Genomic DNA, 15,242 nt, shown 5'->3' on the forward strand with positions numbered 1-15,242 from the left:
AGCCTTTCTTTAATTTGAACGAAGTTGGGCCACCTAGCGGTTAAGATCAATACTACTGATGAATTATACTCGTAGAGTACTCCTATCCGAGTAAGTGTACAACCAACACGTACAACGCCCTTAACCATATTTCTTTTAGTTCAAAGGTTTAATTTTTCAACTACAAATGTGCCCAATAATGGACTCTGACCTACAAGACAAAGTTGGGCTACTCCCGTTAAAACTGATAGAAAGGCGACTGGAATAAATTATGTGGCTCATCACAGACACATGCAGACCTTCCAACGCTCACGGATTTGCCGTAAAATTCATGCATTTAACGTATATCTCACGGATTGTTCAATAATTCTCAAGACAAATTCCAAGCAAATGTCTGAGTAAATAACGAAATTGCATATTTATACCTGCTTGATCATTCAGTCATTCAGTCGCTTATTCATTCAACAGGCCTACTAGTAGACCCTACGTGACTAGGCCTACCGGTTATTTAGACCTACATGCAAGGCCTGGCTATCTAAGATTTTTTAAATTTTCAATAAACTTAAGCCTCTGTGCAATAATAATAATAATAATAATAATAATAATAATAATAATAATAATAATCTTTAGTTGGCAGATAGGCCTATTTAATTTCACTGAATGTGCTGCACGTTAACCAAAAAGAGCACTAAGACCAAAACTGCTGCCCTTAGCACATTTAGGATTGTACAGCTTCACAACTTGGTTGTAGGCAAACGAATACACGTTGCAACATATTGTCCACGGCTGGGGGAAAACGTAAGTTGAACTCGTGACGGATCGGCATTCAGGCGCAGTTTTAAAGAAGGCTAAAATTCGTCGACCAGGGGGTGGAAATGTTTTCTCTGCGTTCTCGCACATGACTTGCCCCCGGGGTTTCTTCATGCCTCCGCTGGACACTAAATCACCGAGGGTCGACGCGTTCGATCCAAGCGCTAGCCTTGCCAAGCGTTCACAGTCCGTGGGGCACTGTTGTAATACACTGACGCACACATCCGTCGTGCTGGGACTGGCCTTGTTCATCTGACGCCGCTTTTTAGTTTGGAAGAACTGTGGATAGACATCCGTAACTCTAACGATTTTGTTGCCGTCATCGAGAGAGAGGTCATTTTGACGTTGCCCATAAAGGAGGTCCGGGAGCTGAAGAAGCAGTGGCCCCGGTGTGGTGCCTCGGTCTTCAGCATGAAGACTACATTGGCACCTGTAAGTAAAAGTAAAATTAAGAGAACTGAGCGAAGAAAAAATGGCTTCTCTAGTAAAGTAAAGTAGAAATTTATCATCTTCCTTGTACCAGTAACATGTTTTTTTCCACATAGTTATATATATTCTGTATATACATGTAATTTTACTTCGATTTTTTATTTGCATATTTTAGCAGAGCAACATTGCCTCCAGCAATAAATGTATTCACAGGATTTCATGTTTTTATGGTGCTGATATACCACTTCAGTACAGAAAATATATAAATGATGCGCTTTAGTTGGCGTTGGCAGGGGCGGATCCAGGATTATTTGAAGGGCCCCAAAAACTTTGGTATTTTTATGGGGCGAACGGGGGGGGGGGGGGGGGGGGGGGGGGGGGGGGGGGGGGGTCAGGACCCCTTTCATCCCCCCTCAAAATCCGCCAATGCGTTAAGATACAAATTGAAAATTTGTGAATGTCCCCTTTATCCTGTAATAATGTTCAGTAGACTACATTCATAGTTCGTTGTCAATGAACTAAGCATATTCTGCTTTATATAAGAAAGACAAGCGTGCAAAGTTTATATAATTAGCTCATATATCACCGGTAGTTGTTTATATTTTCATCACCGCTGTTAATGAAATATGCTTACCGTTCAGAAGTCTTTTCAGTCCCAGCGCCTTGAACAAATTTAAACACAGAAATTGAGAAAACATGTATGAATTAATATCTGTACATTTAGATTTAATTTATAAACAAATAAAGAAGGAACTTCAGCTTGTATATATATATAGTGAGTCGTAAGTTGTCTGTATAAAACATAAGAAATAAATTGCAAAATTTTTTTAAAAAATATTTACTCAGTATACGCACCTACACCTCCGTAGCATTCCAGCGACTTCACCAGCAGATACACCTCCTCACCATCTTCGTCCAGGTCCCTTATTGGCACCTGCATCACCGGCAGGTAGCGCTTATCATCAAGATATCCCTCGTCCACTACCCATGAAGAGGTAGTCATGTAGCTGTTACAGTTCCCCCTATAAGAGAAGATAAAGATATCAACTCGAATTTTTCCGTTTTCTTTAAAGATTAATTAAAATCATGCTTATTATGAACTCCGGTCAATTTCCCGGACGCCCTTGTTTATGTAGCAGTTGTGTTGCGACTAGCACAAAAAATGATTTGAACACTCGAGTAGTACTCATTTCCAAAGGTAGGCTACTGTACATGTAAGTCCCTTCTACCAAAATGCCATTTTGATATAAAAATGATCTTGGAATATTAAAGAGTAGGGGCCTAAGTAGAAAAAAATCTCCCACTGTGGCAAATAATAGATAGTAAAAGAGCAATAAAAGTACGAGTTGTTTGACTGTGATGCAGATTCAAAACAAACTTATGCGGGCGTAGATGAGTATACATATACCAGGATGCAGTGTACATCCCCAAAAATGTACAGAAATTGTCATATTTGTTTCATATTTGATATCGCAAGATACAACAATACAAAATCCCACGTGCACATGTCATATTTATGTACACATAAACTTGTCGATCAAGGTAATGTAATACAATTAACATTTTATTTTCTCGGAAACATAAACAAATTAAATATGTTATGTCTCACCATTGATAGTCACAGCTGTTCTGCATCGCGCATGCGCATTTAGAGCTATTGGTCGGGGCACCTCCCCAGTTGGTCATGCCCCATCCTTGTCGGGAAACCCACCAAGGACTGCTGTGAAAATTGAATGAGAGGTGAGACTGGAATCGAACGAACTGTCGACATTTGCCTGATATACGGGTTAGACTTTCAAGTTGCTCTTCCGTTAGTCTGTACTTAAATGACGCGTATCGTGTATAATTTCCTGGACCTTTATAATGCTGTTGGTTTGTACCATCTTCGGGTGGTAGTAAAGTGACGCCACGGCCAGGTAAGTCATCTCTAGTTGTACAGATGACCTGGAAGGAGTCCACACCCCCTGCACCGTCAGGGTCGATGGTGTATACACCTTCCCTGAATACGGTCCCGGCATAATGGCTTAAAACATCCTCGCAGGATCTGGGCACTATAAAGAATAATGGCAAGACACTTTGTACCAGAAAACAGAAGTGAATGGAAATTAAAGTACCGGCTTTTGGCGGCGTGCCTCAGAGATTAATTCACAATTATTGGATGAAAACATAACATCTACTTCATTGCTCGATTCTATTTTTTTAATTTGTGTTGCATGAATTTTGTAAAAAGTGCAAGCCTTCTAATTACCTCCTTTACAGCCCACATCTTGAATTGAGAGAAGACAGAAAATCGTGAATGCAATCTGCAAACAAGTCATATCGCGATCTCCAGTCTTTATCGCTTGGCTAATAGGAATCAAGTGCGCTATTTGTGAACTAGTCTTAAAATACAGGTGCAATTCATACGCCTACGCACTAAGAAGGGCACGCGCGTCTTATGACCTGTTTGCTGGGGTTATCGGGGGGGGGGGGTAGGAAACTAGACGTAATAAATAAATAACCCATTCAATTATAATGATACTGTTATTCATTGAGATAAATATCCATTGACCAGTTTATATAGTATATTTAATTAACTTACTTATCAGCTTAGTCATTGGTTTAAAAAGGTAGGTTCTTAGTGAAATAAAAAAAAATAGTCCATATTTGTCTGTTATTGGATTCCAAAAAAGTGCAGCTTTTAATGATAAAAAAATACAGAATTGACAGATGCCCATTTTGCTTTGGAATCTACATATAGAAGAAAGCGACACGGCCAGATAATGTGATCGACTCTACTCCAGCGCCATCAAATACTGGTACTGTGACCGTAAGACTAGAAGACCGCAGTACAAGATCTTAATTTGTAGAATTGGCGTCCTTAATGCATTGCAGAAGATGATATTTAACATGGATAAAAGTGTATAAATTGATTGACTACAAAGTGCGAACAGCGCCACGTGTTTTCCGACCTCGTGACCTTGCTATGGAGGTGAGGCGATCACGAACTTAGAATATCACCAAAGGATTTCAGCACACTATAAAATAAGTATGCTATCACGAATTTGCCTGCTTAGTCGAATTCCCTCAAAAATAAGCATTTAATTTTTTGAGATCATAATTCAAGACGGCCCTGCACTTAGATTTGATATTTTACACCTTTTTTGATGGAATAATTTAGTCCTAAATGGTTGGTCAGTCATCGTGTTGTCTTTTCGTACAATCCCTGTGCAGTTAAGGAGGAAATATCGACATCAGGATTTTTGTTTGAGGGTTCTTACTCTTAAAAAAAATCTAAATTGGAACACATGAGAACCGGTGGCACCGCAGGATGAGTAAACATAGAAAATACGATTATTGAAAAAACACAAGTCATTGTCTTTGATAAATAACACAAATAGCGCTATAAATTTTGCAAGAACTTTACTATTTCAACTGTGAACATTACAGCGATTTCACAAATACCTTACACAAGGCATTAGTTTCCCGTTTTTCTCAACCAAAGATGGTGCTAATGTCCATGTTGGGGCTACATTTCTCATTGAACACATTGTACGCCTGGTTGGTGAAAGGTAAGGTGAACTTTTTGCAACAAATGGTGGTATTATCTGGGAAAATATGCGTGGAACTGCCTGAGAAACCATAGGCAGGTGCCGTCTTGTAGAAGGCCACAATCCGGCTTCCAGGGGGAGGAATGGTCACCCCGGCGTTCTCACACATGACTTGGCCCAAGGGTTTCAGCACACCACCATTGCTTATTTTGGTGGTCAGGGGCATGGACGAAAGTTTTAACTTGGCCAGTCGTTCACAGTCCACTGGACATCTCTGTAGCACGTTGAAGCACTCGGGTGAGGTGCCAGGGGTCACACTGATTGAAGGCAATATCTGGCGGCGTTTCTTGGTAGTAAAGAACTGTGGATACAAGTCCGTGACCTTCTTTTTCTGGTTCCCTTCATCTACCCATACGTCGTAGTAGCCTCGTCCGTAGATGAGGTCTGGAAGTTGATAGAGCAACGGTCCTGCTTTGGTAGATCCTTTCACTTCAGCATGGAGACTGCAGAGGCATCTTAAAAGAAATGAAAAATAATGCAATGTTAATCACCCTCAATTTCCCCTAGTGCATGTTATAAATGCCAAGAAAAAGCCGTTTAGCCGTATTCAGCTAGTTACATGCCAGTGCGTAGTAGAATATGCATTGTTCTGTACCTACTCCCTTGCTGTAAATGGTGATCTCTGCAAACGACCATAATTTAGAATTTTTCATGAAAGGGACTGTTATACAGTTACATCTATAAAGCACAATACTGATGCGAGCAGCCGTTGTGAAAATTCCAGCTTTTCATTTCTCAGATCCAAAAGAGAAACGAAGAAATTTAAAGCTTAGGAGTTTGAAAAATGGAAAACCAAGTTAAAACCTCTATTACGCACGAAGTCCAAAAAAGGGACGGAATTAATAGTTTTATTTACGACGATTGGAAAATCGGACGTTCTCTCTCTGTGCAGCGCAAAAATTCGGAAATGACAACAGAATCGAATTAGATTTTTCTAATCAATTTCATAAATTCATTCAATCAAATACTTTTTGCTCTTCAATCCTGTATTTTATAGCCACATGGACAATCTTTAGGATGGTTTATCCTCAGAAAAAATATATCGCCATGTGGTGCTGGTGTATATTCTAGCTGTGTTTCAATCACCCCTCATTGATAACAATACAGATTGGGATATTCAATGTACATGTAATAGATCGTGAATTGTTTCTAAATTTCATCCCTGTAGTGCAAGGCTTGGCTATCTAATATCTGTTTAATTTCTATTAAACTTAAGCCTCTGTGAAATAATAATAATAATAATCTTCAGGTTGCAGATATTTAATTTGCAGATATTTAGTAATTAGGTAAAAGCTTTTATACTTTTACTGTTAGTAAGCAGTCACGGCCAAAGAGATAGCAACGAAATTATAACCATAACAATAACAAGACTCGCTTTCAAAAAGTTTTGTGACTCATTGATGTTCACAATTAAAAAAATATATTTAAAATTGTTTGAACAAATTATACCTTATTGTACCGTGTTCGTTCAGTAATTGAACGTGATCAGAAATCGCGGACACTTCCCTTTTGCAAACCATTTTTAAAATAAAAAAAAAACTAGATGAAAATTGTTCCTTTACTTACTTTTCAGTAGGCATTCCGCTCGCCAGAGCTACAATAAATGAACAGATTAATGAAAGAACTAACCCATCAATTAATTTATTAATCAAAAGATAAAATGAAAAAGATAATACAATTTTTCCAAAAATATACCCGTCAAAATATACAGCTACGAAAACAAAAAAAAAATGATTATGATATTAAAAGTGAATTAAAAATGTTTTTTCAAAGATATATTCAACAGGACACTAAGAATTAACTGTTTACTACATTAAAACAAACATTGGTTAAAGATATCAAAGTCACGTGAACAATTTTAATTTTGCTTTACAACAGAATGCCTGGGGAATACCAGTATAAGGATCATGGTTTTCACAAATGCATTTTCTAATTAATGCCTGTTTCAACACAAGAAAGGGCTGGATGTTTTTTTTTTTTTTCGACATATAACACATGACACTTAATTAAATAAAGAAATAAATGAATAAAAAGAGTGTAACTGTTGTAGTGGAATACAAAACACCTCGAAGAGCATTGAAATATTGAAAACGCAAGGTAAAACTACATATTCTTTTTTTCGTGTGTTGCTAATCAAAATGATTTAAACTCAAGTACGCGTGTGCATATAATCTACTTTGCCATACCTCCATAACATTCCATTGGTTTTACAATTAAATATACATCTTCATTCGTTTCATCTAGATCATAAATCTGCACCCTCTTCACCGGTAGGTAGCGCTTATCGTCAAGATATCCTTCGTCATTTCGCCACACGCGGTCATTCATTCGACAATTACAGGTACTGTATGTAAAACGTAAAGAAATATAAAATAGTATTACCTGTGAGATAAGATGATTATATGTCTGTCAGTTATAAGACTTATTAACTGACAAACAAAAAAGAACTCAGTCGAATTACCATTTAAAATGACTAATATGAATTACGAGAAAAATCGCCGTAAAGACTACATTCATGGACTTTGTACATATAGCAGCAACTAGATGGGTTCTACAAAAATCATCAAAAATCATCAAAAATTATAAATATATTTCCCGAAGTCGCCATGAAATCAATGTGCCGTTTACCTTGAACCGTCACAGGAATTTTGCATTGCGCATGCGCATTTAGAGCTATTTGTCGGGGCACCTCCCCAGTTGGTCATGTTCCATCCTTGTCGGGAAACCCACCAAGTTCTCGAGTAGAAAGTTTCAGCCCCAAAACATGAAAACCGAACGAACTGTCGACACTTGCCAGATATACGAGTTAGACTTTCAAGTTGCTGAACCGTGGGTCTGTAATCAAATGAAACGTATCGTAAAAGTTCACCTGGACCTTGATAATGCTGCGTCTGTGGTACAATACCACCTGCGTGAGGCACTAAAGTGACGCCGTGGCCAGGTAAGTCATCTCTGGTTGTACAGGTAACTTGAAAGGCGTCGACTCCCCCTGCACCGTCAGGGTCAATGGTATATACACCTTCCCCGAATACGGTACCGGCATAATGGCTCAAAACGTCTTCGCAGGATTTGGGAACTAGAAGAAAATTAACGTAGCGCTTAGCAGTAACCGGAAGACAATCAGTGAGAAAAAGTAGATATCTGATTTATGAAATGATAGATACTTCAAATTACAATTTGAATCACCAATGAAAAAGTGCCAATGCGCAAGGTTTTTTTGGTCACATTTACTGAAACAATAGACCAAACCCTACAGTGTTATCACAATAGTTATCTTTGAATGTTCTTCTTGATTAAAATATTTTAAGTTCTCTTTTGAACAGTTTGTATTAAATGCTTGAAGGCCTATCAATACTCACTCCCGTTAGCTGCCTCGTGCTGCACTGAAATTTAAAAGAAAAACATGTTTGTAATGTTCTAACTAGTTCGATGCTTTCTGAATGGCGATGACAACGCAAGGAGGTTTATGACTATTTGCTGCCTATTTATATTGGGTTGTATGTCCACGACTAAGAACGACGCCACACAGTAAGGATTGACTAAGGCAAAACAAAACAGCTGTGAAGTTAATTAAAAGAACACGGAAAAAAATGACGATATCATTTTCTCCAAAAATATAGCCGCCAGAATGTAGGCATACAGTTACAAACAAATAAAATAAAAAAAAAAAATTAAAAAACAAAGAAAATAAAAAAAACACACACACAAAAAAAAAAAACATTTTCAAAGATATGTTCAATAGGACAGTAAAACTGATTATTTACTTCAGCAGTACGAAAACGTTATTTAAGAACTAATCAAGTGGGCATTTTTACTCTACAACAGGTATTTAAGGTTCGCCTTAGTTGTACATGTATTCACAGGTGCGTTTGCTAATTCATGACTTTTTCAACATATAAAAGGGATGGGTATTTTTCTCGACATGTAACACATGATACTTTAATAAATAAATAAATAAATGAAAAGAGTCGTGGAATACAAAACATCTCGAAGAGCAATGAAATATTGAAGTCACAAGCTTATACTCGGGCGGATTGAAGCCGTCTTCTAGGTCTTCCGGACGACGGTCAGGTTTTCAAGTTTACATGACGGGTATTTAATGTCTTCTGTCAAAAGACGGTCAAAATGGATCTCTGGATCCGCCCTTGAAGAAACATATCCTTTTTTGAGTGTTTCTTAACAAAATGATTACTAAAGTTTGTGCGTGCATATAATCTACTTTGTCATACCTCCATAACATTCCATTGGCTTCACCATCAAATAAATCTCTTCATTACTACCATCTAGATCAATAATCTGCACCTTTTTCACCGGTAGAAAGCGCTTATCATCAAGATATCCTTCGTCATTTCGCCACACGTAGTCATTGATTTGGCAATTACAGTTACTGCATATAGAACAAACAAAATATCAAATAGTTTTACATGAAAATTATAAGTTGTGCTTTCACATTCACTGATGATTTGCTTCCTTAATACAATCTCAATGTGAAACAACGTAATTAAGGTGAATTACAAAAAAAAAAAAAAAAAAAAAAAAAAAAAAAATCCGTAAGCAACTACATATAAGCATCTTTTATAAGTACCATATAAGTACCAAATCCTCAAAATTGTAAGTGCGTTTCTCAGATACATCCACAAACCAAATGGTCACTTACGTGTACTTATTTGATCTGTCACAATTATTTTGCATTCCGCATGCGCACTTAGAGCTGTTAGTCGGAGCACCTCCCCAGTTGGTCATGTCCCATCCTTGCCGGGAAACCCACCAAGATGGCGAGTCGAAATTATGAGCTTCATAACATGAAAATCGAACGAACTGTCGACATTTGCCAGATATACCCGTTAGACTTTCAAGTTGCTCTTCTGTTACTTTGTAATCAAATGAAGTGTACCGGGTATAATTTCCTGGGCCTTCATAATGCCGCGGCTGTGGCACGGTACCACCCTCATGAGGTACTAAGGTGACACCGTGGCCAGGTAAGTCATCTCTAGTAGTACAGGTGACCTGGAAGGAGTCCACTCCCCCTGCACCGTCAGGGTCGATGGTGTATACACCTTCCTTGAATACAGTACCGGAATAATGGCTCAAAACATCCTCACAGGATCTTGGCACTACAAAAAAATTAATAACAGTTACTGTAGGGATTGCAGGTTATTCAAGATGGTATTGCATTAATTAATGAAGTTGTTTTATTCATTGTTTGTACCAAATGCCCGCAGGCGTCTCAGTACTCACCTCCGTTACCTGCCGCGTAGTGCATAGGAATAAGAAAGAAAATCGTGAGCAATATGTTCAAACTAGCCATAAATCCAATGAGTAGCTAAATGGCGTTGGCTATGCAATGGAAATTAACTCCATTAACTGAGTTGATTACTGCTGCCCTTGATAAAGGGGTGCATATATATGCTCACGACTGAGAACGATGCCATGTGTTTTTTTTTTTTTTTCACATCAGGTGGGCTGTCTTATCGAAAAAGAAGACTGTTAAGACTGACTTAGACAACAGCAAAACAGATATGCAAACCAAGACCATTTCCACAAATAAAATAGAAGCACAACCAACTTTTTGAAGCAACCTTTAATTATTAATTACACTCCAATAAATCTTACGAACAATGACGATTTTTGCTTGGTAGAAGGCAGGGGCATTCTAAAATTGTTGCGTTTAATTTATCAATTAATTAATTTTTGAGAGTTGCATGGCTCTGCTGTGCTATTTCATTTATGTCCAAAGTCAGAGAATGTGGCATCTAGAAGTGCTAAGTATCCCAATACTTAATTCAGCAGTTGACAGTCACAAACTTATGTGTTCCGCCCCGCTTAATTGATATTTCGAAAAGAACTTATTTTAGGCTCTTAAAAGAAAAAAGTTTATAAAACCGTTATTTATTTTCTTTGAAAACAACACAGTCAGACAGCTTGACTGAAAACCATGTAGAAATTGAAATCAATCGCTTATTTTGCAGTTGTCTCCCATATTATGAACTTCATTGTCTCGTATTGTTTTTTATTTATTTATTTATTTATTTATTTATTTATTTATTTATTTAATGAAATCTTTATGCGAACATAAAACTGTCCATAGGACGGCAACCCAAAATTTAAATCTGTATATTTGACATCATAATTCAAGTATGTAGGCTCAGACGATGATATATACATTGATTAAAGTGTAAAACCTAAGTAATAAAGAGTGCGAAAAGCGCCACGTGTTTTCTGACCTAGTAAACTTGCAATTGGTATCGAGGAGAGGCGATCACGTTTTTGAAATATCACCAACGGCCTGAAAAAGATTTCTGTACGCTATAAAGTAAACACTTAGAAGTTTTCTATCAGCTGTTTTCCAGCCAAATCGAATTGTCTTCCAACAAACGCGACTTTCTTTTCTACTGCCCACGAAACAATAATCCACGGGCCTTGCACTTAGATTCGATGTTTATTCCATATCTGATCGAATAATTTAGTTTTTAATGACTGGTCTGACCGTCAGTCACATAAACCGTGATGTCTTCCTGTGCGTTAAGGAGGAAATATTAACATCAGGTACTTTTTTAGGGTTCTTACTGTATTTTAAGCCTGGAATGTAACATAAGTACTGGTAACGTTGCAGGATTATGAGGCAGAAAGTTTTGTTTTGACATTCAAACGCGTACAGTGTACCTTTGGATAATCATGGTGAATTCTTTTCGTGTTAATATCACCTTAGTTAATAAGTCATGCAAATAAATTTATAAGGGTTATAAATTAAGTTGTTGAGCTTGTACACGGAGCGTAATATTAAAACGCTTTCAGGCTCTGAAGAAAAATTCATTTACACATCAATAAGTGCGAGATGGTACACTTTTTTTTGTCTAGTCAGTCAGTTTGTCAGTTTAGTGCACGTTAGACGTACATGTGCGATCATTCATAAAAATGCAAGAAAACTTTGGTACGAGAAAGTAACACAAACACCAATATATAATTTAAGAGCAATTTCATATTGCAACTGTAAACATTGCAGTTATTTCCAAATAGCATAGTCAAAATTATTCATTTCCAGTTTTTCTCAACCAAAGATGGTGCTGATGTCCACATTGGGGCTACATTTTTCATTGAACACGTTGAACGGCTGTCTGCTGAAAGGCAAGATGAACTCTTTGCAGCAAATGCTCGTATCATCTGGGTGGAAATACGTGGAACTGCCAGAGGAATCACAGCCAGGCGCAGTCTTGTAGAAGGCCACAATCCGGCTTCCAGGGGGAGGAATGGTCACCCCGGCGTTCTCACACATCACTTGACCCAAGGCCTTTTGGACGCCAGCATTCGTTATATTTGTGGACAAGGACATGGAGGCAAATTTCAATTTGGCAAGTCGTTCACAGTCCACTGGACAGTTTTGTAACACGCGGACACAGTCCGGTGATTTGTTGTGAGCCACACTGGAAGGCAATATTTGGCGGCGTATCCTGGTTTTAAAGAACTGTGGATACACGTCGGTGACCTTCTTTTTCTGGTTGCCGTCATCTATCCATACGTCGTTGTGGCCTTGTCCATAGATGAGATCTGGGAGTTGATAGAGTAATGGACCCGCTTTTGTAGACCCTTTCACTTCGGCGTGGAGACTGCAGAAGCACCTTAAAGAAAATATGGAAGCGCCATATTTATTACTATATCAATTCTTAACCCCATATCAAAGGGATGTCTCACTGTACATGTACACTGTGTGTAGCTAACGCCAATGAGAAAGCTGCGAAGCCAGCATATGCCGCAAGCTAGATTATGATGAAAAAAATGACGAATTTAAAAGTCTTGTTTATGATGGATGGGACTGTCGATGTCTTTCCCTCTGTACATCTTTGAAATTTATAATTGTAAGAGAAAATAAAAACAAACGATATCATTAATTGACATTTGTAGTATTTTTCTTGAAATTGATGCTCTGATTTGAAATGTATAACCATATGAACAATATTTAGAGCGCTGATCAAGACGTTTCATCAGCGGAGGATATTAATAAATAAAATTACTAATTTCTTAGTGTTTTGTATTAAATTTAGAAAGTGATTGAAGGTTTTGCCGTAGTTTAGTGTATGTTATCAGGCTTGAAGCGTTTAATAAAAACATGTAGGCTGCAAATAGTTCCATTGTATCAAATGATTCTCAATCGCTAACTATCCAATGCAGGAGCGATAAATACTCCTACATTCTGCGTAAAAAAGTAAATGCAATTTATGTAAGTTAAACGTTCTTACTTTTCGGTAGGCTGTCCGCTCGTCACAACTAAAAATAAATGAATGACTTTATTAAAAAAAATAAAATAAAAGGGAGAGAAATGATACGAAAAACAACTCTTTACAAATACCTTCGTCAGTACCTTCAAAATGGCTAATTGTCAAGGTTAAAGTACATATCCTATTTTAAAGTGTAGCTGACATGTTTAACCAACGATAGCGCACGGAATTTTGTACTTTGTGATACCTCCGTAACATTCCATCGGCTTCACCGTTAAGTATACTTCTTCATGACTGTTATCTACATCACGAACCGGTACCTGCTTCACCGGTAGATAGCGCTTATCGTCAAGATATCCCGCGTCCACTCTCCACATTCCATCATCTCGGTGGCAGTTACACTGGTCACTGAAAGAAAGAAAACAATTCAGCTCGCCACACCGCGTCATTGATTTTGCAGTCACGTGTACCGAATGTTGAACAAACTATAATATACAACTGACTTTGGCTGAACCCGCGCATTCTACGTGAAATTCAAGGCTGAAAATAGTTCAAACGGTCTTCTCAGTAGACCGCCTGAAATCTCCGAGCGGTTAACGCAACGTGGTCAACTATATCTTAGAAAAAAAATTATTATTCGTCTGTAACCAGATGAATCGTAAGTACGGTACTAGATTGAAAAAAAAAAATACACTAATGTGAAACGCTCCTTAATGACTAACATACGAAATATTATTGTTCCTTAGCAATGTAATCTTTTCACATTTTTGGTTAAAACCCTAGATATCTTGTCCATCAGGCATAATAACAACTGAATGAGAAAAACCAAATGAAAAACTATTTGAGATGGTGGACTACTACAAGTTTAGTAATTAGAAAACAGGACGAGGCCGTCAGTTGCGAAAATGCCAAATTCACCGCTTCTTTTGACAATTGACATTAATTTCAAACAAATAAATGGCCTGTGAAACAAGTCAAACCTGTCCCTCATTCATGCTTTGTTTCACAATTGTCTTATCAATTGTTTTATCATAATAAATAACCAATGTGTGCGTCATATTTATTAACAAATCAATGTGTCACTTTAGGAGCATCTTACTTTGACATGTCACAGCGATTCTGTATTGCGCACCCGCATTTAGAGCTGTTAGTCGGGGCACCTCCCCAGTTGGCCATGTTCCATCCTTGTCGGGAAACCCACCAAGGGTTCGTGTGGAAATTCCAAGCATCATGACATGAAAGTTGAACGAATTGGCGACATTTACCAGATATACGAGTTAGACTGTCAAGCTGATCTTTTGTGAGTCCGTAATCAAATGAAGCGTATTGTTGGAAAAGTCCTGGACCTTGGTAACGCTTCGGCTGTGACACGATACCACCTGCGTGAGGCACTAAAGTGACGCCGTGGCCAGGTAAGTCGTCTCTAGTTGTACAGGTGACCTGAAACGCGTCCACTCCCCCTGCACCGTCAGGGTCGATGGTGTGCACCCCTTCCTTAAATACAGTACCTCTGTACTGACGCACAACGTCCTCGCAGGATCTGGGAACTGGAAGAAGAATGCAAGACACTGAACCACCAAGCAGAAATTAATCGACAAAAAATCGCCGGTGAACTCTGTGACATTATTCAAACTTAAAATAACAAATTGTTTGTATTTGTAGATATTGTGAAAAAGTTGAATTTCTTTATAGATGCAATTATTTTGTGTTGCGTAAAATTTGTGCGGAATAGAATAGGCCTACATACCTCCCGTACCCACTACTGCGTTAACTGAAAGAAAACAGAAAAACAAGACCGAAATCTTCAAGCAAGCCATATTGACAGCGCTGGACGCTGGCTTAATCGTTACGGTAACGAGGGTTATAAAATGCGCTATTTATGAACTAGTATTCAAATAAAGGTGCAATGCGTACACCCACAAATTGAGAACGACACATGCGTTTTATGACCCGACTGTGCAAGGTTATCGGCAGGAAAAAAGCACCTGCAGGAAACAGACGCAGAAAATAAAAATAATCATTTAATCATTTATAAAACCGTTGTTCATTGAAATGTAATTTCAGTGATCAGTCTTTGCAAGATACCTTATTAACCTATTAATCAACTTAATCAGTATTCTCAAAAAAAAAAAAAAAAAAAAAAAAAAAAAAAAAAATCCAAATCCCAGAGAGGTACGGCCATCGTTTCATATTTAAAAAAAAAAAAAAGATATTTGATGGG

At 37.9% G+C, this 15,242-nt stretch overlaps 4 protein-coding genes across 4 annotated transcripts; all 4 read right to left on the reverse strand.

Annotated features, from left to right (window-relative positions):
* Window positions 1-604: 604 nt before the first annotated feature.
* On the reverse strand, window positions 605-3,588 carry LOC106177125 (uncharacterized). Its single transcript, XM_013559816.2, has 5 exons — window positions 3,467-3,588; window positions 2,828-3,269; window positions 2,074-2,240; window positions 1,853-1,880; window positions 605-1,219 (listed from the first exon to the last, which is right to left on the reverse strand). The coding sequence occupies exons 1-5, from the start codon at window positions 3,534-3,536 to the stop codon at window positions 652-654; spliced, it is 1,275 nt and encodes a 424-aa protein (XP_013415270.2). The 5' UTR covers window positions 3,537-3,588; the 3' UTR covers window positions 605-651.
* Window positions 3,589-4,603: 1,015 nt separating this feature from the next.
* On the reverse strand, window positions 4,604-7,148 carry LOC106177114 (uncharacterized). Its single transcript, XM_087018221.1, has 3 exons — window positions 6,995-7,148; window positions 6,375-6,402; window positions 4,604-5,263 (listed from the first exon to the last, which is right to left on the reverse strand). Exons 1-3 carry the CDS (start codon window positions 7,134-7,136, stop codon window positions 4,693-4,695), a joined length of 741 nt encoding a protein of 246 aa, XP_086874347.1. The 5' UTR covers window positions 7,137-7,148; the 3' UTR covers window positions 4,604-4,692.
* A 284-nt stretch (window positions 7,149-7,432) lies between these two features.
* Window positions 7,433-10,171, reverse strand: LOC147760830 (contactin-associated protein-like 5). Its single transcript, XM_087018080.1, has 5 exons — window positions 10,047-10,171; window positions 9,466-9,922; window positions 9,038-9,195; window positions 8,168-8,191; window positions 7,433-7,884 (listed from the first exon to the last, which is right to left on the reverse strand). Exons 1-5 carry the CDS (start codon window positions 10,114-10,116, stop codon window positions 7,433-7,435), a joined length of 1,161 nt encoding a protein of 386 aa, XP_086874206.1. The 5' UTR covers window positions 10,117-10,171.
* A 1,596-nt stretch (window positions 10,172-11,767) lies between these two features.
* On the reverse strand, window positions 11,768-14,919 carry LOC106177107 (neurexin like receptor 1). Its single transcript, XM_013559793.2, has 5 exons — window positions 14,769-14,919; window positions 14,121-14,568; window positions 13,269-13,429; window positions 13,043-13,070; window positions 11,768-12,424 (listed from the first exon to the last, which is right to left on the reverse strand). The coding sequence occupies exons 1-5, from the start codon at window positions 14,836-14,838 to the stop codon at window positions 11,857-11,859; spliced, it is 1,275 nt and encodes a 424-aa protein (XP_013415247.2). The 5' UTR covers window positions 14,839-14,919; the 3' UTR covers window positions 11,768-11,856.
* Window positions 14,920-15,242: the final 323 nt, after the last annotated feature.

The sequence above is a fragment of the Lingula anatina genome, chromosome 7, assembly GCF_051362555.1.
Source record: "Lingula anatina isolate TDL-2025a chromosome 7, LinAna3.0, whole genome shotgun sequence".
Lineage (NCBI taxonomy): Eukaryota > Metazoa > Brachiopoda > Lingulata > Lingulida > Lingulidae > Lingula > Lingula anatina.

Coding starts and splice junctions, on each gene's coding strand:
- LOC106177125 (XM_013559816.2), bottom strand. CDS start 3,536: ATGACTTGTTTGCAGATTGCATTCACGATTTTCTGTCTTCTCTCAATT. Junction 3,270..3,466: donor AGATGTGGGCTGTAAAGGAG/GTAATTAGAAGG, acceptor TATTCTTTATAG/TGCCCAGATCCTGCGAGGAT. Junction 1,220..1,852: donor ACTGAAAAGACTTCTGAACG/GTAAGCATATTT, acceptor TTTTACTTACAG/GTGCCAATGTAGTCTTCATG.
- LOC106177114 (XM_087018221.1), bottom strand. CDS start 7,136: ATGAATGACCGCGTGTGGCGAAATGACGAAGGATATCTTGACGATAAG. Junction 6,403..6,994: donor ACCAATGGAATGTTATGGAG/GTATGGCAAAGT, acceptor CATTTATTGTAG/CTCTGGCGAGCGGAATGCCT. Junction 5,264..6,374: donor AGCGGAATGCCTACTGAAAA/GTAAGTAAAGGA, acceptor ATTTCTTTTAAG/ATGCCTCTGCAGTCTCCATG.
- LOC147760830 (XM_087018080.1), bottom strand. CDS start 10,116: ATGGCTAGTTTGAACATATTGCTCACGATTTTCTTTCTTATTCCTATG. Junction 9,196..9,465: donor GACAGATCAAATAAGTACAC/GTAAGTGACCAT, acceptor TTCTATATGCAG/TAACTGTAATTGCCAAATCA. Junction 8,192..9,037: donor GCCAATGGAATGTTATGGAG/GTATGACAAAGT, acceptor TTTAAATTTCAG/TGCAGCACGAGGCAGCTAAC.
- LOC106177107 (XM_013559793.2), bottom strand. CDS start 14,838: ATGGCTTGCTTGAAGATTTCGGTCTTGTTTTTCTGTTTTCTTTCAGTT. Junction 14,569..14,768: donor CGCAGTAGTGGGTACGGGAG/GTATGTAGGCCT, acceptor TTCTTCTTCCAG/TTCCCAGATCCTGCGAGGAC. Junction 13,071..13,268: donor GCCGATGGAATGTTACGGAG/GTATCACAAAGT, acceptor ATTTATTTTTAG/TTGTGACGAGCGGACAGCCT.